Source organism: Delphinus delphis, chromosome 9 (genome assembly GCF_949987515.2).
Source record: "Delphinus delphis chromosome 9, mDelDel1.2, whole genome shotgun sequence".
Taxonomy (NCBI): Eukaryota; Metazoa; Chordata; class Mammalia; order Artiodactyla; family Delphinidae; genus Delphinus; species Delphinus delphis.
The window spans coordinates 62609665-62636784 of NC_082691.1; the positions used below are offsets into that span (position 1 = coordinate 62609665).

The 27120-nt window shown below is 41.4% G+C and overlaps 1 protein-coding gene across 1 annotated transcript; it reads left to right on the forward strand.

The window, feature by feature from the left end:
- The first annotated feature begins 7419 nt into the window (after window positions 1-7419).
- On the forward strand, window positions 7420-24356 carry PPP1R17 (protein phosphatase 1 regulatory subunit 17). Its single transcript, XM_060019936.1, has 5 exons — window positions 7420-7479; window positions 12687-12793; window positions 16498-16650; window positions 17958-18110; window positions 24286-24356. The coding sequence occupies exons 2-5, from the start codon at window positions 12712-12714 to the stop codon at window positions 24354-24356; spliced, it is 459 nt and encodes a 152-aa protein (XP_059875919.1). The 5' UTR covers window positions 7420-7479; window positions 12687-12711.
- The last annotated feature ends 2764 nt before the right edge of the window (window positions 24357-27120 follow it).

The window sequence follows — 27120 nt, forward strand, 5'->3', positions numbered from 1 at the left end:
CAGCTTTGAGAGCACGTTACTCAAAAAGAATAAAGTCAGCTTGGCTTCCATGAGGGAGCAAAGGATGGGTCGGATCTGTCTGCTTCACTGATGCAAGAGAATAGAAGAGCATGAAGCCTGGGAAGACCACCAATGCAGAGACAACTGGGAAAGTGTCACATGCATCACAGAGCAAGATAAAGGGAAGAACATTGACTCTGGAGAAGATAGATTGTGGGTTCAAACCACTCCCTTGCTCTTTAGCAGCTATTCAACATTGACAAGTGATCTAGGTTTCTGAAAATCAAGTTTTAAACCTGTAACACAAAATAACATATACCTGATGGGTTATGATGAGAATTCACCAGAACATACTTAGACTGAAGTGGGAACTTAACAAAAGGTAGTTAGGTCAGGGTGACTATGGCTGTTTGGGTCAGAATGGTGCTCAAGGTCAGTCAGTGTGATTGGGACTCTCTGGGTCAAAAATGCACTTGAGGCCAGTGGGACTATGGCCCCTTTGGTGAGAATGATGCTCAAAGACCTCATGGCTCTAGATCTCTACTGGATAAGACAAACCATTATAGGCCAGGACCTGGAAACTAGATAGAAATGCATGTAGGTGGGGCAAGCCTTGGAATTGAATCAGCTGTAGGAAATGAGAGAAAATCAAGGTAGAGATGAAGGTGAGATAAAAGGTGAGGTATGTGTGGAAAACAAGGATGTATCACAGATCAAATATCCAGTCAAGAGCCGTAGGAAAGCTGCAATGTCAGGTCCTGACAGGCAAGTGGCGCATCCCCTGAGACATTCAGGCAGGTCAGCTGACATCACAAAGTAGGGACACCCATGCCGTTTAAAGCCAAGTCACCCACATTCCTGGGTAGATGTTATCATTGAGACCAAAATATCAGGAATAATCCAAAGTTTCATTTAAAATTTGACAGTTCTCGAAATGATATAACACTGTCCCTCCAGAAAGATCGTAATGTTTTGTTCTTTTTCAGAAGGGTAGGTAAATAGTTGCTGCAATCTTCCAACTTTCAAAATGTGACTGTCCTTGGCCATCTGCCCGTGGCATATTCCATGCAAAGGACTTTGACACTGTATGTTATTCACTATTGTATCTGCTGTACCTAACACATGTCAAAAGGAAGTCTCAAAGGAGATTTGAAAATACCTAGAATTAAACGAAAATGAAAATATAACACATCAAAATATGTGGAAAGCAGCTAAAGCAGTTCTGAGAGGGGAACGTATGTCATTAATGCTTACCTTAGAAATGAAGAGAGGTCTCAAATGAATAACCGAATTTCCTACCTCAAGAAACTAATAAAAGAAGGACAAAATAAATCCAAAGCAAGCAGAAGAAAGGAAATAATACAGATAAGAGCAGAAATCAAGGAAACTGAAAATAGGAAAACTGTAGAGCAAGATCAATGAAACAAAAAGCTGGTTGTTTGGGAAAAAAATCAGTAAAATTGATAAACCACTAGCAAGACTTACAAAAATAGAGAGAAGATACGAATCACCAATATCAAGAATGAAGTAAGAGATATTACTATGTATCCTGCAGCCACTTAAAAGATAATAAGGAAACAACTTTATGCTCATAACTCAATAACTTAGAAGAAATGGACCAATCCTTGAAAACCAGCAACTACCAAAATTTAACCCACAGGAAATAAGTCATCTGTGTAGACCTAGAACCAGTAAAGAAATTGAATGTGTAATTTGAAAGCTCTCAAAAGAAATGTCTATGCCCAGGTGATTTCAATGGAGAATCTCTATTAAATAAGACTCATGAAATTTAAAAATTTTCTTCTGTAAAACCCATGTGAAGAAGATGAAAAGGTAAGTTACATACTATGAGAATATCTTTTCAAACCACATATCCAACAAAAGACTAATATCTAGGATATATAAATAACTCTCAAAACTTAACAGTAAAAACTGGACAATCTAATTAGACAATGAGCAAAAGACATGGAGAGGCGCTTCACTGAAGAGGATATAAACATAGCAAACTAAGTACATGAAAAGATGTTCAACATCATTAGCCTTCAGCGAAATGCAAACTAAGACTTCAGTGAGATATCACTGCAAACCTGTTAGGACAGCTAAAATAAAAAATAGTGACAACATCAAATGCTGGTGAGGATGCAGAGAAACTAGGTCACTCACACGTTGCTAGCAGGAATGTAAGCTCATATAACCACTCTAGAAACTAGGTTGGTAATTTTTCATAAAATTAAACAACCCACTGCCTCGTTCCCGTGTATGTGTTCTCTTAGTTGTCACCATATTGAAACCTGTTTTGAGAGGTGATTGGAATTAAAGGTGTTGCATATTAAAAAATTAGACATTCAAATGCCATACAGAACAGCAATTGTACCCCTTGGCATTTATCCCAGAGAAATGAAAACTTATGCTCACACAAAAGCCTGTACATAAATGTACATAGCAGCTTTATTTGTAATAAATGACAACTGAAAGTAGCCCAAATATCTTTCAACAGGTGAATGGTTAGGCGAGCTGGGGTATATCTGTACCATAGAAAACTTCTTGGCAAGAAAAAAGAACATACAGGCAACAATCTCCAGAGAATTATGCTGAGTGGAAAAAGCCAATACCAAAGGTTACATGCTGCATGATCCCATTCACATAACATTCTGGAAATGACAAAATTATAGAAATGGAGAATAGATTAGTGACTGCCACACGGCCAGAGGTTATGATGGGGCAAAGAATACAGGAGTGGGAGGTGGGGAGCTGGCTGTGATTAAAAAAGAACAACATGGGGCTTCCCTGGTGATGCAGTGGTTGAGAGTTCCCCTGCTGATGCAGGGCACGCGGGTTCATGCCCCGGTCTGGGATGATCCCACATGCCGCGGAGCGGCTGGGCCCATGAGCCATGGCCACTGAGCCTCCTCGTCTGGAGCCTGTGCTCTGCAACGGGAGAGGCCACAACAGTGAGAGGCCCGCGTACCACAAAAAAAAAAAAAAAAAAAAGAACAACATGGGGGCTTCTCTGGTGGCACAGTGCTTAAGAATCCAACTGCCAATGCAGGGGACACTGGTTCAAGCCCTGGTCCAGGAAGATCTCACATGCCACAGAGCAACTAAGCTCGTGCGCCACAACTACTGAGCCTGCGCTCTAGAGTCCGCGAGCCACAACTACTGAGCCCACATGCCACAACTACTGAAGCCTGCAAGCCTAGAGCCCATGCTCTGCAACAAGAGAAGCCACCGCAATGAGAAGCCCGTGCACCACAACGAAGAGTAACCCCTGCTTGCTGCAACTAGAGAAAACCCGCGCACAGCAACAAAGACCCAACACAGCCATAAATAAATAAATAAATAAATAAACAAACAAATAAATAAGAGAACAACATGAGGGATCCTTCTGGTGGTGGAAATGTTCAGTACCTTGACAGTGATGGTAGATACACTAACCTACACAGGTGATAAAATTGTATGAAACAATACACACACACACACAGCAGGAGAAATCAGAATAAGATAGGTGAATTGTATGGATATCAATAACTGGTTGTGATATTGTGCTATAGTCTTAAAAAATGTCACCACTGGGGGAAATTGAGCACAATACAGAAAAGGTTCTATCTCACTATATTATTTCTTATAATTACATGTGAATCTACAATTATCTGAAGTGAATTAATATTACTTCCTATTTCCATAAGCACTTATTAAGTATTTGACAATTTCTGGAAGGTTAAATGTATTCTATATTTTTATTTCAATTAGATGTGAATAAATGATATCAGAATTTCTTATAGATAAAGTCAAACAGTCCTCTGTTATGAAGAGCTAAAATTGTTTTCAAAGCTTCCCAAAGCAAAACAGAGACACTTATTTACCAGAAGATATTGATCTGAAACCGTAATTCTCCTCTCTGAGTGTTGAAGCAAGTAACCAAAGTGATCCAGCAAGATGTCTGGGATAAGAACCAGCCTACAAATATTCAGTGCTCTCTCTCTCTCTCTCTCTCTCTCTTTCTTAATTGAAAAGCTGGGGCCCCATCACCCATCAACACAGAAACTGCCTTAGATTGATTTTGGAAGACAAATATTTCAAGTGCACATTTTATAGGTTACTGACTGAAATAAATTGTCTGAAAATGTCTATCACTGTGATCATTCTTATTCATAAAGATTGAATATTTGTGATTAAAATGAAAATACGTTCATTTAAAGCTAGTTACCATTAGGCATCCATCAGGAATGAAGCCGGAAGCCAATTCAGCCACTCATCAGAGGGCTCTTGGACCTACAAATCATGTCACATACACAATGGCTCCTTGCTCTTACACTGGGAACACTGTAGGCCAAGGGTCCATGACTTCAACACTGCACATATGTGGCTGTTACTTAGAACTCTCTGAGGTATAGGTTTACATTACCATCTGCCATCACAGTTGCTGTTTACATCTGTCTTAAAAGGGGGGTTGGGCATAATCAATTAAAGTGCGCATAGAAAGCCCTGGAAAAAACACCACCACAACAACCTGAACTTCGGAGAAGTACGTGTCTATCCAAAGGGGAAATAAAGAATTCATACTCTCTTCTGTCTTTGAAAATGTTCCCTTTGAACTTGGGAAATTGTGACGAAGAGTGTTTTAAAATTCCCAACACTGTTCAGCTTCTCTGAAGGGTCCCAGAAATAATCTCAACATTTTATGCTTTAAAGTTAATTTAATGATACATGAGACGATAAAAATTTTAAACTTTTGCTCTACAAAAGACTCTGCTAAAAGTTTGAAAAGACAAGCTATAGACTGGGAGAAAACATTTGCAAAAATGTATTTCTGGTAAAGAAGGATTAGTATCTAGAATATATAAAGAATTTTCAAAACTCGACAGTAAAAACAAAAAGCAAACAATCTAATTAGAAAACACATTTCACCAAAGAAACATACAGGTGGCAAACAAGCACATGGGAAGACGTTCAACACTGTTACTCAACAGGGGAATGCAAGCAAAACCATAATGAGATAATGCTACACACCTATGAGAATGACTTTAAAAAAATTAAACACCGAATGCTGACAAGTATGTGGAGAAACTGAATCACTCATAAATGGCTGGTGGAAATATGAAACGGTGTAGCCACTCTGGAAAACAGTTTGGCTGTTCCTTATAAAATTAAACTTGCAATTGCCATAGGAGCCAGGAATTTCACTCCTGGGCTTTATTCCAGATAAATGAACACTTACGTTCACACAAAAGCCTGTACATCGATTTTCATAACAGATTTATTTGTAATAGCCAAACACCAGGTACAATCCCGATGTCCTACAACAGACGAATGGTTAAACTTTGGTGCATACCGTGGAACGCTACTCAGTGATGAAAAGGAACAAAGTATTGATACATGAAAAAACTTGGATGAATCACCAGGAACAATGCCGAGTTAAAAACAAACAAACAAACAAAAATAAAACTCAAAAAGTTACGTACAGTTCCAGCTACATAACATTTTTGTAATGACAAAATTATAGAAATAGAGAGCAGGCTAGTGGTTGCTGTGGTTAAGGAGTGGGTAAGGGCAGGAAGAGTTGGGTAGGGGGGAGGGCTAACGTGAGGCAGGCTCGCGGTGACGGGACTGCTCTGTATCTTAACTGTATCCATACCAGTACACTGGTTGAGATATTTTACTATAGTTTTGCAAGATGGTAATACTGAAGGAATTACTTAAAGGCTACAGGTGATTTCTCTGTATTATTTTTTATAACTGCATGTGAGTCTACAGTTATACAAAAAAAATAAGGTTTAATTTTAAAAAAGAATTGAGAAGTCTAGGAAGAAAGCATATTCTTTCCACCTAAGTTTGGAGATGAAGATGCTGCTAACCTGTTGGCCAACAAGGCTGCTGGTAAGAGGATAAAGCAGGCAGTTTGGAACTGAGAGCCGCTTTTAGGGACTTTGCCTCAGCATGCAGGCGTTTCCCTTCCTAGCCAGGAGCATTACCATTTGGCAGCCTTCATCTCTGTCCTAGAGCTTCCAATAAGGACCAAGACAAGGTGGATCAAACAGGGAAGCCCACTCTCTACTGATACACTACCACGGCATTTGAAGAAATTCTAACCCTTGGGGTCAACCTCAGGATGAGCTTATTATATGAGTTCTTGCTCTATTACTGAGATGCTGGTAAATGTCAAGGAGGCATCGACCAACTCAATACTGGGAACTAACTGGTAGTTGAGGTCAATGAGGAGCTTCTGAGGACCTGCACAGCCTGCATCTTCAGGGAAGAAAGAAAACAACATGCATGGAAAGCGCTCAGACCTCTTCTGGGAGAACCCATTTCTTGGGCAGTATTGGTGGGTAGCCTCCTGATTACCCTCAGGGATCTCAAGTCCTTCCAGCCTATACTGATCCCTACCTGATCTCCCAGACTGACCTCCCTGCTCTTGATGCCCAAACCAGTGACTACAAACGTCTGTTCCTCCAATCAACACAGGACATTTCCTCCAGTGAGCAAACGGGAAACATGGACCCTTCCTCTCCATCTGACAGCATGTCACCTCCCGCACAACTTGTTTAAATACCCTTTGACACTAAGCCTTTCTTGGAGTGCATGTGGATTCCTAATACTAGAACATCTGGTTTAGTTCCTTTGAAGGAGCAAATTTTTCCTGCCCTCCATACCCCACCTATATGGTGAGGGCTGCATTCTTTGTTATGTTTTATTTCTTTCTAAAATGCTCCCACTGGTGAGCAGGACTGTAAAGTGGTTAAGGGCATGGACTCTAACATTCAATGCCCAGTTCCAACCCTGCCCTCACCATTTACTAGCAGTGAGAACTTGGGCCCCAAATGTCACATCAGTGGGATGGGCATGATGACAGCAGCTTATCCTGCAAAGCTGTTATGAGGGTTGAAGAGTTGATATGTGTAAAGAGGAGTGCCTGGCATGTGGGAAACCTTATGTAAATGTCAGCGATTGCTACTATTATTCGTCTTCTCATCAGCATACTACTCCAAGAGGCAACAGTGGTGAGTACTCTGAATTTAAATTCAAATGGATTTGAGGGTCAGAATTAGCTGTGGCACCTTTGGGGCAAGTCACTTAATCTCTCTGTGCCTAAACTTCCATATTTGCAAAGCCAGGCCAAAAAATTCCTACTGCATAAGGTTGTTATGGGGATTAAAGGACCTAGCTTGTTTGTCTGGACTACTCCAGCCTTGCACACCAGGCCCTCAAAGCACTACTCTGTGCATTGTTTTTGTAATGGACAATTATTACGGTAGGGAGCAGTGGCCGCGAGATGAGTCCTCTTTCCCTCTCCATCCCCCTTGCCCTGGCGCCTGAGAAACAGAGCATCCCCATGGCAACAGCGGCAGCTGGTCCCTTGATAAGAGGAGCTGAAGCCGGGCAGCAGCAGCCACTGCCACTGAGGAGCCGGCCCAGCTTCAGAGAGGAAACACTTCCTCCCCATCACTTGCCTTCTCATCTCAGCACCTGCACTGACTGGTAAGTGCTTCGGATTTTTACTCTGAGAACTTTTATGATGAGAAAAGCAAGCTTCCAATAAGTTACAGCTCTTTTGTGGTTGCTGGGACAAAGAAGGTTGCAGCTGGTGGTACAGGGGGCGTGGGAGACGGCGATGCTTTCTGGAGTGAGTCTAAGCCGGAATTAGATGCGGAGCTGGGAAAGTCACCACTTGCAAGTCATTTTTTTCCAAGGGAGGTGGACTCCTGAGTTCTGTAAGAACCAGAGTCCCCGCAAATTAAATTGCAAAGTTTCATAATGAACACAGGAATGTCTGCGTATTCGCACAGCAGTGTAGGGAGGCTTATCTTCCAAGGCTGAGGGGAGTGTCTTAATCAAAAAAATCCCCTCTCTGTCCTACTTCGAGGAAGAGTCATTCCTCGAGGAATACTGCAAATTTAGGCCTTCTAAATGAACAAACTTGATTTAAAAACGTGGTACTTTTAACCTGAATTCAGTCCTCAGGTTAAAAAAAGATTTGACAAAAGATGTGAATTTTTACATAAGCAGAGGCTACTTTAACCAGACACCACCTTGGGCTGTGGACATAACCTTCTAACTTTTTATTCCATCAAGTAAATCCAGGTCTGACTAATTTGGGGAAATTCTTTAGAATACCACGTGACTCGGCTAAGTGTCAGCTCGCTCCTGAGAATCAGCATTAGCATGTTCCCAAGGCCTGGAAGTGGGTGTCCTGCAGTTGGTTTGTACCTTGGATTGTTCTTCTCTCATCATTAGCTTCAGAAAAGGCCAGAGATGGGACAAGGAAATGGTTCCAGTGGTTCAATTTAGATGTACATGTTGTAATTCCAAGCAGAGGACTAAAAGAGCCAAGAAAACAACTGACATTCTTAAAATGGTAGCATGTGCTGGGATCTGGGCTGGGAGCTTGACACACATGGTACTGTTAATACTCTCAACAACCCTGGAGAAGAGCCACTATCGTGCCCATTTCACAGATGTGGAAACTAAGTTTCCAAGAGGACATATAACTTTCCCAAGTTCACCCAGCTAGAGAGTGGGACAAGCAAGCATTTGTTTCTACCTTATATCACCTCACAGCACCAAATGCTTACAGTCAGTGAGGAATTTTCTATGAATTAAACTACATATGCTAACACCCAACTGAGAAATCTACTCAGTGTTAAGAGAAAGGACCACATGCCCAGAGCAGCTTCTGACCTTAAAGTGAACTGACCAATCTTTTTTAGCTGCAGAAATAGCATTACTATCCTCCTGAAATAGGAACCAGCTCTGAGCTAGTGGAGACAGCCTCCCTCAAAGATGTCCTCGGCTTCAGCAGGCTGCTCTGGCCTTCCTGCCCTGCAACCTAGCCAGCTTCCTTCCCTGGCACCCAGGTCCCTGGACCTTTCCTCTCCTGTTCTCAAAAGAGAAAGAGACCTTTGTCATTAATAACCCCTGTGTGTTGTGACATCAGTTAATGTATCTCCTCTCTCAGTGGTATTTGTGTTTACAAATGTCTCTCTGAGAAAAGGAATGTAAGAATTACCAAGAGGAATTACGAGAGTTTAGCGTCAGGATCCTGAAAACCTCCTCAAACCCCTGATATGCCATCACCTGGTCTCTTGTACGTGCTACAACAAAACACCCACATTCTTTCAAACAACAATGAGAAAAGTAATACAGACCCACAGCTCTTTCTTCTCTAATGGAAAAATCTGAAAACCAAAAGTTTTTGTTGTTGTTAGGTTCAACATAAATGCATTTGGTAGCTAAACCTGACATGAAAGGTATGAATCATTTTGTAGGCTTTATTTATGTGGTTTAGTGTGAATATTCATATTTTTGCTACAGAAGTAATGCCTGTGATTGTGGAGCTTCCTGAGACTCTTCTGGAGGTGTTACATAATAAAAATATCCTGATTGCCACCATACATGTGGCCCCAGGCTTTTCAGGAGAGGTTGGGAGGGCCAATACTGACAGTCACAGTGGTGGTCCCAGCCGTCACTGTGTGAGTATTCAAATTCAGAGACCACACTGAACCAATAAACAGCAAGAGAATGCTAAAGGATCACAAATCTTTGACTAGAAAATAGTTTATAAAATACCCCCAAAGCATCTCTTCAGTCCCTAGCCCTTTGGTTGGAATCTGAAGACCCAGGGTACCAGGTGTTTAGGTACGAAAGCAAGAGCTGATTCTTCAGAAATTTCCCATATTACAGCGAGCTGCTGAGGGAGATGATGAAACACTCCCTGGGCAGCATGACAAAAGCAACATCCATATGCTGTGCTTGGGGTGGAGACTGAATTAAAGAGAGAAACGCATGGGCAGAGTCAGGAATACGAAGTAGAAATACTCCATTTCCTAGTTCAAGAATTAGACTAGCTCCTAACTTACAGTGGCTCAATTATCCTGAGCACCTCTTCTCACTGAGGGTAGAAATGCAGAGGGGGCAGGGAGACGGGGTCGTCTTATACTAAGATTCAACAGGCAGATAAAATGACGATCATTAATAAGGTGATGCTAAACTCCAAATACCTCTCTCCTCCGTGTACTCGTTCCTTTCTTTGTGTGAAGGTTTTTTTTTTTTTTTACAGCCAAGAATACTGTAGTGACATCATCCATAGTAAATGTAGCTTCTAATCCCATGGGCAAAATGCATCCCTGCCCAGCATGGAGTATTTTTGTAAAGTAAAATCCCAAATGTGAAAACCATCTCTCAGCCTCCTAGTAAACAGAGGCTTACCATCATTTTTTCCCTCACACTGATTTAAAATAGTGATGTGTCCCCCATAGACACTAGGTGCTACCTTGGGGAGGAGGCACGTGTCAGTTTTGTGACTGATCACCAGGTACCCTTACCTTGTCCGTGGACTTCTGACACTTGCACAGCTCGTCTCTCAAGGGCAGCCTCCTTTCTCTCAAGTCCAGTACTGTGAAAGCCAATTTGCTCGGATGGTGGCTTGTCTGTCCCATGGGTCAGCATCTAGATGAAAATGAAAGAGTCAATGTTTTTAGAATTGTTCAGTTCGTTAGCTGGTCTTCATTAGCCAGCTATCTAGTAAGGTATAGACAATGTCACATGACTGACATTTACTCAATACCTACAATGTGCAGAGCACATAGCTACTATTTAATCGTCATAGTAACTCTGGGATAGTTATTATTAAGTCTATTTTACAGACAAGAAAACTGAGGCTAAGAATGGGGGCAGGGAGGACAATATGTCCCCGGGTACCAGTCGGTGGGTGCACCAGGAAGATGCTCGCCTGGGCAAATTCTACCACAGCAGCAATAGACTGTAGGCAGAAAGAGCAAAAACGATTATATTGCACTTGGGCTCCATCTATCCTCACTACCTCATGACGATGTAGCCACTTCATCAAAGTCTTACTGCTTTTAGGTAAAGGGCTGAAATTTAACCTAGATCTATTTGACTTGAAAGCTCAGATTCAAATTAAATAAACCAGCTATTGAGCACATAGGAGCAGCCATATAATCCAAGTACAAAAAACAGCTTACATTAGGCTGGAGAGAAGGAGAGGGTACTCCTGCCAGAGAGGACCTAGAGCAGAAGGTAAGAGGCCTGAGTTCAAACGATGACTGACTCTAAATATGTAACTAATTGTAGGTCATGTTAAGCTCTTTGAGTCTCAGTCTCTTCTTCTAGAGAAGGAATATTTTAACTAGTTCCTGCATGGGGTGGTGTTCAGCACAAAGTCAATGACAGGGCCCATGACCTTCTGCCCAAAGAGATGAAAGACTGAGTAGGTACACAGCCATATCTGAATGACTCTGCCTCCAGACCCCAACACTGAGCCCACTCATCCTGAATGATGGTCCCATAGCTTTCCTCTTCACGCAAGCAGGTAGCGGCCGGCCACCCAAGTTAACAGCATACTTCCTATGGTTCCAGGGAGTTGGCAGTCTCTATACAAACACTAAAAGCAATGGTCTGAATTGATTTCTGCTGAAGTCACTCAGTGAAGTCAGTCTGCTCAGAATGACACTAAAAGCTGGCTCAAGTAATCCGTTAATGTCTCCATCTGCTACACAATGATCTCAGCTTGGAGGAGGAGAGGCCCTCTAGCCTTCCCAGAGAACATTGGCTTATTCCTCAGAAGACAACTGAGTTGAACTAATTCTGTGAGCTTGAAATGTTAACACAATTGGTCTGTGTGTTCCTCTGCATGCCAGTGTCCAAGAATCTCAAGAAAACACGACCAGTTGGGTCATTTTAATCTTACTGCTCTCCAACCATTCTTGCTACGGTAGGACACGAGTAATAAATTATCTAAAAGAAACAGAATATAGGCAGACTCTAATGAAGATTTCCTATAAATCTCAACTAATGCATTTCTCATTCAGACCTGACACATGTCCATTCTGAATTTCTACTCCTTCTGGACCATGGCTACAACTAATAGCTCTGAAAAATTCAATGGATTTGCGGTTTAGGAAAAATGGGCTATGAGGGGAGGAGGAAGAGGAAACAGATTTGCTATAACGTCAGAAATCTCTAGGGAGAAAATAATAAAGATCCATTTCAAGACCTAGATTTTTTCCTACCACGTCTCTACGACTGTTGTAATGTGGATAGGGAAGAAGTCTCCTTACTTCATAGTTATAAGCATGTAATGGTAGAAAACCAGAAGCCTGTTTCAATTTCGATTCAAAGGAGCCACTGTTTTAAGAGTCTTGGGTCTCTAGTGGGAGTCTTCAGAAATGGAGATGGATCCAAGCTTGGCTATTTAATAGATGTGTGACTAAATAACTTAATTAGATGTTCTGATCCTCAGTTTCCTCACCTGTGAAACAGGCATAATCTTACTTTGCAGAACTCAACAGAAAAAAATACAGGCAAGGTTTAATCAAGATTTTCTGTAACTCCCAGCTAACTCTTTTCTAATTCAGACTTTACAAGTGTTCATTCTTGAAACTCCCACAGTGCTTCTGAAAGACAGCAAATATTGAACATTTGATACGTGACAATTACTGATAATCTCTGTGTGTGTGTGTGTGTGTGTGTGTGTGATTCATTTATTTTGGCTTAAATCTTAAGTTTGGAGCTTCTAGTAGCTAAGTAGAAGAAGCAGACTTTAAAAATAGGATTGAATTGAGAACATAGTAGTAAGTGCTCAGTAGATATACTTAATTAACAAGTGAGTGAATAAACAAAAGAGGTACTAATGGACTTGTTTCTATACTTCGGTGGTGCTGGAGAAGGAATCCACACACGGGCCCTCCTTTGATGATGTCCACTGAGCAAATGCAGCCGCTGGAGCTCTCAGAAGACAGACTGGACAAGCTTGACCCTCGTTGCGGCCACTTAGGTAAATGCTCCAGTGCGAATGTCAAGGGTGAAAGTCAGAAAGGGGGCATCCCTGCCATTCAGTTTGCAAGCAAGTCAGAGGGAGGCCCCCTGAAACCTGATAGTTTGTGACTTTTGATGACAGCCAACACCAGATGGATGGGCAAATAGCCGTGGGTCTGTGGGGTCTGCCACGTAAATATTAGCTGAAGCACTGTAGAGAAGTTCATTAGAATTAAAAAAAGAGGGGAAAGGCATTGTCTTCTTTTTTGGGTCTGACAGAGTCCCAGGCAGAGCATTTTTGAGGCAATAAGTGGAATGTGACACTATAGCTTGTTTCCAGTCCTTCCCGGCACACTTACACCCCACGTGCAGCGCCAATAAAATATTTCAAATATCTCTCTTTGCCTATCAAGACAGAATTTTAAATAGCCTTTTTCTGCTTTATTGTCAATCTGTTTCCTTTCCAGAACTGACTTTTTGCATAACATTTGTAATGAAAATACCAGAAACATTTCTGCCTCTACCCATTTCTAAAAATGAGACACTCAGACTTTTGATGGGTGGGCCTTTTGCATATTCATAGCCTTTGTTTATGCCTCGCTTGGTTATGACTCCCCTTGCCTCTCCCCTCTCCCCATTTACCATCAAGATATTTTATAGTCAGGATTTCTCCAAACATGGGAGAAAAGGCAATTGAAGTAAAAGTCAAAATTGAAGGAAATGTCTTGCTCTTTGTACGGTGCCCTGAATCGCTTCTTGGGGTTGAACGGTGACGCATGGCTGGTCTATAGCCAGCCTGTACTTCCAGAGACCCCACAGCTGGGCAGCACTCGTTCTGAGCCACTTTAATTCATTCAACAAATGTCTATGGTATGGATAATATGGGGGGAAATGAACTGTGCTCTGTGGTAATATATTTTTAAAATTACATTTTCCGCCCGGCATTAAGATACATAGACTCAAGAGCCTGGGTTTAATCCTGATGCCATAACCTGACAGCAGTGGAATCTTCAGCCTTTTAAACCTCAGTCCCCTCATCTGCAAGTTAGGGATAACTGTACCTTTCCTCGTGGGGGTGGTGTGAGAACTAAATGAGATAATATATTCAAGATGGTGTGAATATTTAATGTCTGGTAGAACACAGGCACTGACGAATCAGAAAAGGTGTTGGTCCATCCCACACACTAAAATGAGGTGAAATCACCTAGCACATAAGTAGTACTCAATAAAGTCCCCTTCTCATCTCCTTTTTTTGCATGCATGTAAACATAAAATCATATAGTCCAATGCCTTACACATAGTACAATTTCAATCAATGCTTATTAAATTGAAATGATTGGATGAAATTATTAAAATCTCCCAGATAAAAGGAAATATTTATCACTATTAAATATGGCTGAAGAATGATGCTGTTTGATTTTTTGGTTATGTATTATGATCTTCTGATGAGGCAGGCATAATGATAGTTACTAAATAGTTCTGATAGTTGGTTCCTCACATGTATTGGGTTTTCTAAAACAAAGGATCATCCAGATATAATGTCCAATAGACCATAAGTAACTTGGAAGCAAGGTCCATTTCTTACTTTTCTTTTTAGTCCTAGCTCAATGCTGGCATATACAGTAGAGGTTTAATCAATGTTTGTTGAATAAATAAATGAATGAATGACACAGGTTATGTCTAGACCCACAAAAGTGAAGTGAAAAGGTCTGGCACATTTAATCCACAATATTTTTAAAAAAGTGACCTGAATATTTTCATAAACAAAAGAAAGAGAAAGAGAGGAAAAACAAAAGGGAGGAAGGAAAAAAGGAAGGAAGGAAGGAATGGAGGGAGGGAGGGATTAAAAAAATCCAATTACTCTCTGAATTTCCCCAACATCATTCATAGTTGTAAATCTAGCTGGACAGTATCCAGGCCATAGTGAGTTTCCAGAGAGACAAATAGCTTCCCTGCCTTGCACCTTCTTTGAATCCTAACGGGATAGCTCCTTATCCATAATCTGTTTGAGTTCATTCATTCAAGCATACATTCAACAAATATTTATTCATTGTCGCTAAGGAGATAAAATACAAGACACCTGTCATAAAAGAGGGCCAAGAAGATATGCATAAGTAATCATTAGATCACCCTTTAAAGGTGTTAACATGAGTAAAAATGCTGTGGATACTTAGAAACTGAGAAAGGACACCCAGGACTCGGGTTAATAAGAAAAGACAATGATGGGGTGGGAGTGGGAGGGTTTGACTTTCCTCTGAGCCTTGGGGAAAGTATTGGGGGTAAGCAATGGCTAGAGTGAACATTTTTTGAGGGTATGAAATATATCAAATGTATCAAATGCTTTACCATCCTTAACAAATTTAGTTCTCTCTCTCTCCCTTTCTCTCTCTTCTCTCTCTCTCTCTCTCTCACACACACACACATTTAATATTATCCTCACCTTAACATTTGAGAGAATATTAAAGTTCCTAGAAATTAAGCCCTCCCCCCCCAAAAAAGGGAAAAAAAAGAAATTATGGCCCAAGTTCTCAGAACTAACAAGAAACTGAGTCAGGATTTGAACTTAGATCAGTCTAACTCTACTTATTTATCCATTCAGCAAGCATTTATTGGTGGGAGAGGCAATTAAGAATAAAATTATCAAAAGGATATATAATCTTTAATCTCCAAGAAGACTCTATCTAGAGCAGGAGATAAATCATTATGGAATGAACAAATGCTAGAACAGTGACAGAGGAGCTCAAAGGACAGCAACGTAAACCAAAGCACAGAGGAGTAAAATGGAACAGAGAGAATACTTTAATGGGCAAGGGGTGATCGGATCGAATTAATTACATACAATGACATCTGATGGACATGATGTAGAATCGAGGCTTCAGAAGCTCTGGTGAGGTAATGCAGGGGACTGAGGAAAATAAAGAGATGAATAAGAAGACGCGAGGACCTGGGGTTAGGATGGGCAAATAGGAGAACTGCAAAGCCAGGGGGCAGGGTAAAGACCAATGCTGATATACACACTACTATATATAAAATAGATAATCAACAAGGACCTACTGTATAGCACAGGGAACTCTACTCACTACTCTGTAATAACCTATATGGGGAAAGAATCTGAAAAAGAATAGATATATGTATATGTATAACTGAATCACTTTGCTGGACACCTGAAACTAACACAACATTGTAAATCAACTATACTCCAATATAAAATAAAAATTTTTTAAAAAGACCAGTGCTGAAGTGTAAGTGTGAATCACTGGTGTGACTTGGCCAGTCATAGAAATGAAGGCAGTGAGGAACAGACTGAGAACCCAACTACAAGACCAAGGAGGGCATAAGGCGCCGTACCGGCCCTTGGGCTCTCCAAAGAGAATAAGGCTTGAGCAAAGGAAATTGGGAAGGAGCATTTGACACCTGTTCTCCCATCAGAAATGTAACTTAAACCCACTCTGTGCCTTGCTTAACTATATTTTAAAATTCCTCTTTGCCTTGATTATCCATCCCATTTAAGCTCTCTCCATTTGGAATTTTACAGAATTCTAGTTTTATTACATGATTTATGCATGTAAAGTCCGCTGTAGAAGAGGCCACAATAAATAAATACTTTTCTTTTTCAGACCAAACGACTTCTACTCCTATCATCAGGTATAATTGGAATCCAACCAGTCCATGACTGGACACTTATGTAATATTCTTTTTTTCTTTGCGTCTTGTCAAAATCAGATGACCTTTCAGACCAGTTTATTAAGGACTGTGAGCTCAAAAAGAAGCCAAGAAAAGGGAAAAACGTACAAGTCACCCTGAATGTTGAGTCAGACCAGAAAAAACCAAGGAGAAAAGATACACCGGCCCTGCACATCCCACCATTCATACCAGGTAACGGACGGTGAGGTCAGTTTGCACATCTGTAAAAGGGAACTGCTCGCCTCTAGATCACATTGGTCTTACAATTTTTTCCTTAAATATTTGGATGTTTTTAAATCATTGTTGCAATCTCTACATTTGTCTTAGTTACGATAAGGCCAGCCATTATAACATATATATATATATATATATACCATATATATATATGGTCCAAAATATTAGTGGATAACACAATACAGGTTTACTTTTCCCTCATCAGTGGAAGTTGGGGACGGGGGAGGCAGGCTGTGCTTCAAACAGTCCCGCAGGGACTTGAGTCAATGGACATCAACACTACACGGCTTCTAAAGTCACTGTAGGCATCCAGCAGGCCCAGGGCAGACAGAGTGGAGGACTGGCAAGCCTGCAAGTGGCACACACACTTCCTTCCGTCACAACCCTCACCCGACTGCAAGGGAGGCAGAGAAATGCAGCCCAGCTGTGTGCCCAGAAGAGCGAAACAGTCTGGTGAACAGCTAACGCGTCTCTATAACAACCCTGCATGTGGCATGTGACACTCTCTTGTTTCCAAACGTTTTGTTTTGTCTTATTTCCTTTACCCCTTCCCTCCAGGCCATTTATTTAATGTCCTCTCTATTCACAACCCACTCAGGGGAATACAAAACAAATAGAACACAGAGCATTCTGAAAAGGAACTTTCTTTCAGTTTTATAAGAAATAAGAGAAACACATAAACAGCTGAAATATACAGCAAGAAGTAACATCATAACGGAGGTCCTCAGATAAGGACCCTGGGAGCTCAGTGTGGGCAGTGAATTGTGGACAGTTTTATAGAGGAGGCTGTTTTTAGAGAGTTTTCTCCATTCTACAGATGGAGAAAACTTTCACGCATAGAAGAGAGGAGAGTAGGCAGGTAGGTGGAAGTAGAGGACTAATTAAGCCAATGAAGAGTGTAGCCCGTGGCTTACGGAACAGCAAAGGCCCCATCGCTCTAATGCGGGTGGACTTTGACAGCAGACAGACCTGGGCTCCATTCCTCAGGCACATGTCTTTGCCTCACTTTCCTCAGCGAGTGGACGGTGGTAGTAATATTAAATTGCTCAGGGTTTTGTGAGGCTAAAATGAAAGCAGACATGTAAAATCCTTTGCACAAATGATGTTCTCTAGTGTAGCCTCAATAAATACTAATTCTTATTTTAAAGAAACTGCTTTTATTAAGATGTTTGAAAAGATCTGCTGACTACCATCACCAGGTGTATGTGCAAATATAGATGCATGTATTTGACCCTGTTTCTCCCTCTGTTCCCCTAATTATGCAGGTGTGCTTTCAGAACATTTAATTAAAAGATACGATGTCCAAGAGAGACATCCAAAAGGCAAAATGAGTCCAGCTCTTCATAACACTGACCTGGAACAGAAAAAGCCACGGAGAAAAGACACACCTGCCCTGCACGTGTCCCCCTTTGCAGCAGGTAAAAGAGCTGGTGCACGACATTTTCAGGGGGTGATGGAAACAGGTCAACAGGCTTAACATCTGGACGTGCCAGAGGCACGGCCTTTGTCCTGGCCCAGCAATCTGTGTCTCAAAGAAGGGCCCAGGGGAGGAACAGCATTTACTGCTGCCTTTCAGGCTTACCTTCATTGGCCGCTCCCCTGGGGCTGACTTGGAGCTGGGTGATGATCAGAGCATAACTCATGCTTCAGCAGAACTGGTCGAATTCACTGAGCCAATGAACTAGAAATGTCAGTGGGTCCTTGAAAAGAGTTTAAATACCCTCCTCCCCAGTCTTCCAGGAATCTTGCATTCTATGGCTGACAGCTGAGTCTCCCAAGACACCTGGATATATTTACCAAATCCTCAAAAGAAGAGAAAGAGAGAGCGAAAGGGAGAGAAAGAGAGCTGCAGAAATAATGATAGCTCTCTTAATATGTGTCAAATCAAACCAAAAAATCTTGCTGAACTATGTGCACAACCCCACGTTACAGGGCAGGGCAGTCAGCGTGTGAGGTATAGCCTTGTCCCTGAGAATTTTATGTACAAGTTGGGGAGAAAGACATACACAATCACGGTTAGAGTATAAGACGGAGTGCGTGTTTGTTTTATATAGTAGTTGGGGGTGGGAGAATGGCAGAAGAGAAAATATGCTAATGTTTATTGAAACCCTACTTAACGTTAGCTCCTGAGTTTACATGTCTTGTGGATTTTCAAAAATCAACTGAATAACACAGTAACTATTATCTCCCTTTACAGATAAAGAAATTGAGAGAGAATTTAAGTAACTTAGCTACTCTAAAGTCTTCTGTTGATGAAACTGATGGATGGATGGCTGATTGGCTAATTGATGGTGGGATGATTAGAACGATTGATGAATGGGTCAAATTATGCTCACGTTCAAACACTGTTACATGACAGAGCTGGGGCTGCTGTCCAGGTCTGTCTCATCTGTGAGCAGTTTTTCATTGCACCATGCTATGGTTTGGACTGGTAGCATTTTAGCAATCCAGAAGGGACACTTGGGAGGAGATGAGATTTAGTCATTATTATAAAACTGTATTTTCCCATTATTGCATCTAATAACAAAATTGAAAGACGGCTCAGAACACATCATGGAAAGACAGTCAGGGAAGCAGACAGGGTTACTGACCTCTGAGAAGAGCCAGGCAAGGAGGAATGGAGCATGAGGAAGCACTTGTCTGGAGAAATGGACCAAGGACCAGTTGGGAGGGTCTGAACCTGCCTCGGCCATGTTTCTCATAGGTTACATGCATCCCTACCTATACTGATCCTTCAACCCATCACACATTTCCTCCAAGCTCTGCCTCTGTCCAAATTCTAGTCACCTTTTAAGACTCAGCCAGTTTAAAGTCTCTGCCAACAGACCCCTCCAAGGCCAAAATACATATTTTTTTATTCTGAATTAACTCTGTATTAGAGCTGGGCATGCAAGTACCAAGACTTTGCCCTCTCTTTTAGTATTATCCGTATTGTTTTTGTTGCTGTTGTTATAGTTGTTATTTAAATTGACTTACATCAAAGACTTTTTCAATGAAGTCATGAGAATTGGCCTGGGATTGCCCTGTGTTGCTGGTATTCACCTTGATATCTGGTCCAGTCCCTCCTCTATAGCCGTGCTCAATAAGTATCTGTTCATTAGATATTCCATTCGGCAATCATGATTTAGCAGTTTCAAGTTCTCCATTAGGAGACTGATTATTTTATGCTCATTCTTGTATTTGTTTTTACTGAAGTCCTTCTAGGGGAAGACTTAGTAGAGGAACAAAAATACTGACGGTCAGAGAGTTATCTTAGTACACAGCACTGAACATGGGCTTTGGAATCAGACAGGTGTAGGTTTGATCTCTGGTTCTGCTCCATTCTAGCTTTGTGACCTTGGGAAACAGACCATAAGAGCCTCCTTCATTTCATCCATCTCTGAAAGGAGAACCATAAAATCTGTCTCTCAAGGTTGTTAACACAATTAAATAAAGTATATAAAGCACCTGGCACAGTTCCTGGCTTGTTGAAAGTCCTCAATAAATGTTAGCTCACCTCTATCTCTTTTCAAACTTATATGCTTTTCTTTTTTTTAACATCTTTATTGGAGTATAATTGCTTTACAGTAGTGTATTAGTTTCTGCTTTATAACAAAGTGAATCAGCTATACATATACATATATCCCCATATCTCCTCCCTCTTGCATCTCGCTCCCACCCTCCCTATCCCACCCCTCTAGGTGGTCACAAAGCACCGAGCTGATCTCCCTGTGCTATGCGGCTGCTTCCCACTAGCTATCTATTTTACGCTTGGTAGTGTATATATGTCCATGCCACTCTCTCACTTTGTCCCAGCTTACCCTTCCCCCTCCCCGTGTCCTCAAGAACCTTATATTCTTTGAGATAAGTTAAATCATTTCTAAAGGTGAGAATTTTTCTAGTCACAAAGTTACCTCTCCATAGAACCCTGCTGATTCAAGGAACTTCCTAAACTGTTAAGCTCTATTTCTCTGGGAATGGAGGCTGCTTACGTCCCAATATCGACATCCTAAGAGTGCTGCTTCCCGGACAAATAAAAAATGTTTATCAAACAGTGCAAAGTACACAAGAGTTGGAGCAGTGGCCTGTATACATTATGGGATTCATTGAATCAGCAAATCTTTGGGTTGCAAGTATTTGCAATTATAGATAGTGTTCTATGATTCTAGCTTTCATTAGCATATTAGCTGAAGTACTTTATTTTTGAAGAGCCTTTTAGTATCTAAAGATTTGGCAGTAATCGAAATGCTAGTTAGGCTGATAAGAATGGAGCCTTCAGCAGAGGTTCAGAGAGACACACTGATTCTAATAAGGGTCTTGAGAGGAACTCACGGGAAAATGCTCTCTGGAGACAGCTCCTCTCATTAGCCCTTGGCAAGTGAAGGCTGGACAGGGATTCACTCTCTTCTTTAAATCTCTAGCTAGCTACCTTCATTCCCTGAGGTTAATGAGCTTCTCTGACAGCTACCAACCATCGGACAACTCCTCTGAGCAGTGAGGAGTCATCTCGGGCTTCCTTGCCAGCCCAAGCTTTGCTCTCAACGTGACCCACAGTTGCCAGGGCCAAGGAACTGCAGGGCAGGGAGAACTGGTTTGGGATTGGTCAGATCTGCGTAGCCAAGACCTGCTTAAGAGGAAGCGAAGTCTTCAGTTGAGGTCTGTGGCAAAAGGAACTGGAGAAAGTAATGAATAATGAGGCTGCAAGCATTGAAGAGAAACTTCCTGAAAAATTGGCCTATGAGCTGTGAACACTTGGAGATCAAAGCTCTATGTGGTACTTGTAGAAAGGAGCCTGATGTGTCCTTTGAAAGTGACACCTCTTCTGTCCTGCCAGGAATAGAGCACTCTCTCTGGTGTGGTTTACCAGGAGGGGTGGTGTCTTAGCTCTGGCTGCCTTAGATCTGCACACATCTGTAATGCAGGTGACTGGCTTTAGATGGTGCTCTGGTGGGGATCATGGCCTAAAACAGCTTGCTGCAAGGCTAATTGACCCTTTAGAGACCTTGGACTAACAGCTTTGGCCTTAAAAACACATCAAGCTCTAAGAAGCAACCAAGTGCCCTAAACTCTTCTACATAGAGAGGGAAAGGGAAAGAAGTGACATTTTTCTAAATCCCTACTACATTCCAAGTCCCGTGCTAGACGTTAGGATATCCTTTGAGAATCTCATATTTTGGTAAGGAGACGATGTCTTGTCCAATGATTCCTACAACGTGTCAAGTACTTTAACAGAGGTTCATGTAAGGTGTGATTGAAGCATAAAAGAATGTTGGGCTAAATCTATCTTGGCGGGATCACCCCCCGTGGGAGATACAAATTATGTTTCCTCCCGTTTTACAGACGAATAAACTGAGGCTCAGACAGGTTAAGTGACCTGCTCCAAGTTCAGTGGCCAATGAAGGGAAAGCTTTCTGGCTCTAGAGCACATTTCTCCAATAATACACCTCTGCTTATACAGGAAAATGTGAGGATCAAGACTGGGTTAAATCAGATAGACTAGCGTTTGTTAAATCTCATTCATCTTCGAATGACCAAAGGCAATGATATGAAGCGTCAAGGATAAGCACACGGTGACGACATAGAGATGCTGCTGATTTAAGCCTCATCCTAAGCAATGATATCCATGAAATCAGGATTTTGATAAACTACCATATATTTTTAAATTATAAGACATTAAAATGAATGCTTGATTATACTAATGCTTAATTATACTAATATAATAGTATACTATTATTATATATTATATATATATTATTATATATATTATATTATATACTATTATATAATAGTATAATAGTATACTAATATACTAGTTCACCTCCACTTGAAAGTATCTCCTGTGTCGCTGTGGAAACCTAGCCCACTTTGGGAAGGGCTGACCTTGATGATTTAACAGCCTCCTCCCTTCCCTGAAATCCCAGGATTTTTTTTTTTTTCTTGGCCCAGATACTTGTACAACTAGGTGTCAAGGATACTTAAAATAACCAGAAAGTTGACTAGGATCTGGGAATTTAAAGGCTCCTGTCCACATTGAATCCACCCAAATTTGGTGTAATGTGAAGAAATATCAAGGAAGGAAGGATGGTATGCTTGGGGGCTCAGCATAGCTAACTCTGTGTTCTTCGATCAAGATAGCCTTAATTCTAAATTAAAATCCAAACCTCTGTGCAACTGGTATAAGAGAAAATATCTCCCACTCTGCTTCATAAGTGATTTATGCAAAAGCCTTATTTTCAGCCAGACTCTTGAAATTGTTTTTCTCCTCCAATAAATATCAGCTAATTGGTAAAGAACCCATATGAACCAACGAGGGACTGAATCAAAGGAATGGTCATTAAGCTCAACACATAGTATTCGTCAATTTGCTACTGTTGAATGGACTCCCGCGTTGTAGAAAGGCCTCTTGGGGTGCACAGCTTTCCTCCCTCAAGTTTAGATCTTTATGAAATGCTTCATGAACAGAAAGGTCTCTGATTCTGAGAAGGGTGGGGAGTGATTCAAGGCAGAGGTGGGTAAACAAGGCTGACTGACTGGAGTGGGATGACAGAAACCATGGAGGACTGGCCCTGAATCACAGCTCCCTTTCCTTTTATTAAAACAACCGATTTCACAATTCACAGGATAAGCAGAACCGTCCAGACCTCCTTGGATAGTTTTTTCTGGGCTGATCAGTCCAGAAAATGGTGCTCAGGCTTCTGAATTCCACCAACTAGTAAACTTTTAAAAACAAGATATTGTGAGCCTAACATAGGGATAGCAACTTCGAATTTTTCCTAGTAAGGATACTGACAAAACAACCATCTAACACCCCTAAAATTTCATAGAAGAAAGGATATTTTAATCCCCAAGATAAGAAAAAGAATCATCTCAAAATAAAGGACAGAATTGTAGCCATATAGCTGTATGAAAAAAATTCACTGCATTTTCCTTATTTTCTCGTTTTGTTCTAAACCACATAAAATTTATCATCTACCAGCACTGACATTCAGCGTGTTCAGAGTCGCAGCTCAATATTTTCCCAGATGTTAGTAAAATATGTTTAGTTTGACTTCATGAGGCTTACCAGTTCTTTTCAAAGGGAAAATAAACTAGCAAATTGTGAAAGGAAAGGAAGAACTAAGTTGCTCACGGCTGTAGCACTGTGCTCAGAATTATTACATACTTCTCATTTAGTTGTCACAATAACCCTTTATATAAATATTAATGCCCTCATTTTACATACAAGAAAACTTAGGTCTGAAGGTGCTATCTGGCCCAACAGAGATTAAGTGAGTGGCAGACTGGGTCCAAAGCAGTTAGACTCCAAAATCCATATGCTTCCATCCTACTGCTGTAAGCTTAAATGTAGAATGTAGAGAAGGGGGTGAGAGTTGCCTCTGACACCTAGGTTGAGCATCTCTTATAACCATAACGGTGTTCTCACTGAGCCACAGCTCCTCTGGGAAGGCCAAATAAGGCCCCTCAGTTCCCTCTCTCTCTGTTGGCACCTTCATTAGCTTTGCAGACATTAAAACGTTTCTGCGTTGCCATGCTCCTGTGTACTGTCTATGCTGTAAGGTCGTCTAATATTTTAATTAGAGGCACTTAATTGCAGATCTGTGCTTTGTTTTGCAGGTGTGACACTGCTCAGGGACGAGAGACCCAAAGTGATCATGGAAGATGATGAAAAAGATGGTGACAAATAGCTATTTAAAGATATTTCCCCTAAGACCACCTGTAAATAGGTTAGATTGGTTCCCTATGGCAACCTAGAAAAAATAGACTTGTTTCTGCTCTCATTTTGTCATAGTCCGCCTTTAAGATCCAGACACATTTTCCCCAGGAGGCATACTATATCAGATTGCCAGTCACCTCTCCGTCTTCCTCTTCTTTTTTGAATCTGGTTTCTATTCCCACTTCTTGAATTTTCATTTTCTGATGCAGTGGAAAGGAAGCAGATCATCCTAACTTGGGAGATAACAGGGAAAGCTTTAGTGCTCAGCTTCTGGATCAATTCGTGGAGCAAAGAGCATGGATAACGTGGGGCTCCCTGTTGCCAGTTAGGGAAATGAGAATGTTTGGGTTCTAACTCACTGATTGCTTTGGACAACATGGTCTTTTATCTCTTTTATCCTTTCTTAAGAGTCCAAGTGTCTCTTGTGACATACCTAAGTAAGACCCTTGTAACTGATACCCTAAAAGCGAATATGTGAGCTGGGGGAGTCAACCCAACCAACCATGCCTGGACTGAAAACACCACAGGTAGAGGGTGCTGGTCTATCTGGGAAGCTTAGCAATATACCCTATTTATTTTTTAAAATGTTTCTTAACTATGTTGTCCTGAAATTTTGTGAGTTGTGTCACAAATGACCATTACTAATGATAGGTATAATACCGATGTTTGTGACGAATTTACTTTTTAAAAACTTAATTAAGATCAATGGAAGGCCATTCCTCTACTTTTAGCAATCTCGCTTATTTAGACCCCCATATGCTTTCATGGATGTGAGGGAAAGATGTGACATTAGCTAGTGAGCAGGAGTCTGTGTACGACCCTTGCCCCAGCCTGCCGTCTGTGAGTGCCATGAGAAGGTTTTGCACGAGGGCCTCATCTATCAGGTGATGGACATGGGGAAAAACGAAAGCTGTTGTTCAAAGGTATAAAGGTGGATATTCAAACAGATCCTGCCTAAGTGATAATTTGGAAGCTCTGTATACACCCTGACTCCAATAGTTTGTTAATCCCTTCTGTCTTTCTGTCCTTCTCACTAATGTGGAAAAGATACAGGACCCTGCTAGTAATAAAGATGCTTCTGGTAATAAGACGCATCGCTATGTCTGGGTTCATTTCTCCTAAAAATACCCTATTTTACACTTATAAATACCCTATATTACACTTATAAAGAGAAGAGGTTGCAAAAGAGACTCAAGGACTGTTTTGTTTGTTTTTGACCCACAGAGGTTTAAAAATGTTTGAATCAACATTAATATTTAATAATCTAGTCAGGAGAATTTACATAAAATCCTAGATTTCCAGATTCTCTTGAGAAACCATCTCAAGGTCTGGCAACCTGAGCCTGATTTAGAAGCGTGGCGACCATCAACGGGCACTGAGTACCAGATGCCCTTTTAGGAGAAATATGCATTCTCCAGCGCTCCATCTGCCCCCCCTGGCGTATTTCACCCACTGACTTCACCCTCCAGCCTTCACGTTGGAGTTTGGAACCTCTGTTGAAGACCCATACTTTGCGTCCCTAATGATCTCTCCCTCTTTGATCCCACTCCACTTTTCCTAGTGGTGGCCCCAATCACAGCTTTGGGAAGAGGGGAGAAGGATTGTGGCCAGGCTGCTGGTTGAAGCCTAAGTGGTGAAATTGGCCACCATAAAGTCTTTAAGAAGCCAAATGCAATTACACGTATGTGGAAAATAGGATTACCTCACCACCAAGGGATTCTTAGTAAGAAAACACAGATGAACTCTCATTCTATCAGCTTTGCCGTACAAGCATGGTGTACCTGCAGCCATGCCCACTGGTTGTTCTCAATAAACTCGCAGGTGCTCAGAAAAGCTCTCCTCATTTCTGATTCCTGGGGTGGGGTGGAGAGTAGACGGGCTGTTGAAGAGACAAAGGTCTCAGGTTCTTGCCCCAACTGTGCAACACTGAGCAAGTCCCTGGATTTCTCTGAGTCTGTTTCTTTATCTTGAAAATGAGGTTAGTAATCCCCACCTTGCCTTCACAGTCTGAGAATTAAATGAGATAATATAAAGCAAAGGGTGTAGTAAGCTTAAAAGCCTTGTTCGTCTGTAACAGGATTATTTTAAGACATTTTCAGAGTGAGGACTGTCCCTTTTCTATTGCCAAATCCCCATTGCCTGGGTATTAAATCAGTAGCAATTATGTGGAATTGAATCAGAGCCTCTGAAGAAATACTTCAAGTAGGGAGTCACTTGCATAGCCTTAACTGAAAGACCAGCCCTCCTCTTTCCAGGAAGATGGTCTTTGTAATTCTCCCAGCCTCAAAGAAGCACTCACAGAAATGGTGAGGGACAAAGCCAGTCAGAATATCTAACCAACGCTGGATGTCACTGGGCGATTTGGATTGAAGCCAAACCTCCCTCACCTCCCTTGATGCATGTAGCCCTTTTCTAGGCAGGTAAATTAGACATTTAATGATTAGGATTACATTCGGATTAAAGTAGTTTTCAATACATTGTGAATAACTTCCCTCCAACTAAATAATCATCATATTAAGAAACTAAAGAGCATTACATGGTAGTCCATTCAGAAAGAAGGCCCCAACTAAAGGCATCCCAACAGAACTGGCAAATCGGTTGGCCATCTGTTCATTCTGATGGCATCTACCCCAAGCCCAGGCTGCCTGAGAAGAGGAGGCGCTAGACATGAGACTCTTAGCTGCACGTAGCACTGGTGGCTTCATTTAAATCCAGATCCTCCTTAAAAGCTGCTG

Coding starts and splice junctions, on each gene's coding strand:
- PPP1R17 (XM_060019936.1), top strand. CDS start 12,712: ATGATGTCCACTGAGCAAATGCAGCCGCTGGAGCTCTCAGAAGACAGA. Junction 16,651..17,957: donor CATCCCACCATTCATACCAG/GTAACGGACGGT, acceptor CTAATTATGCAG/GTGTGCTTTCAGAACATTTA. Junction 18,111..24,285: donor CGTGTCCCCCTTTGCAGCAG/GTAAAAGAGCTG, acceptor TTTGTTTTGCAG/GTGTGACACTGCTCAGGGAC.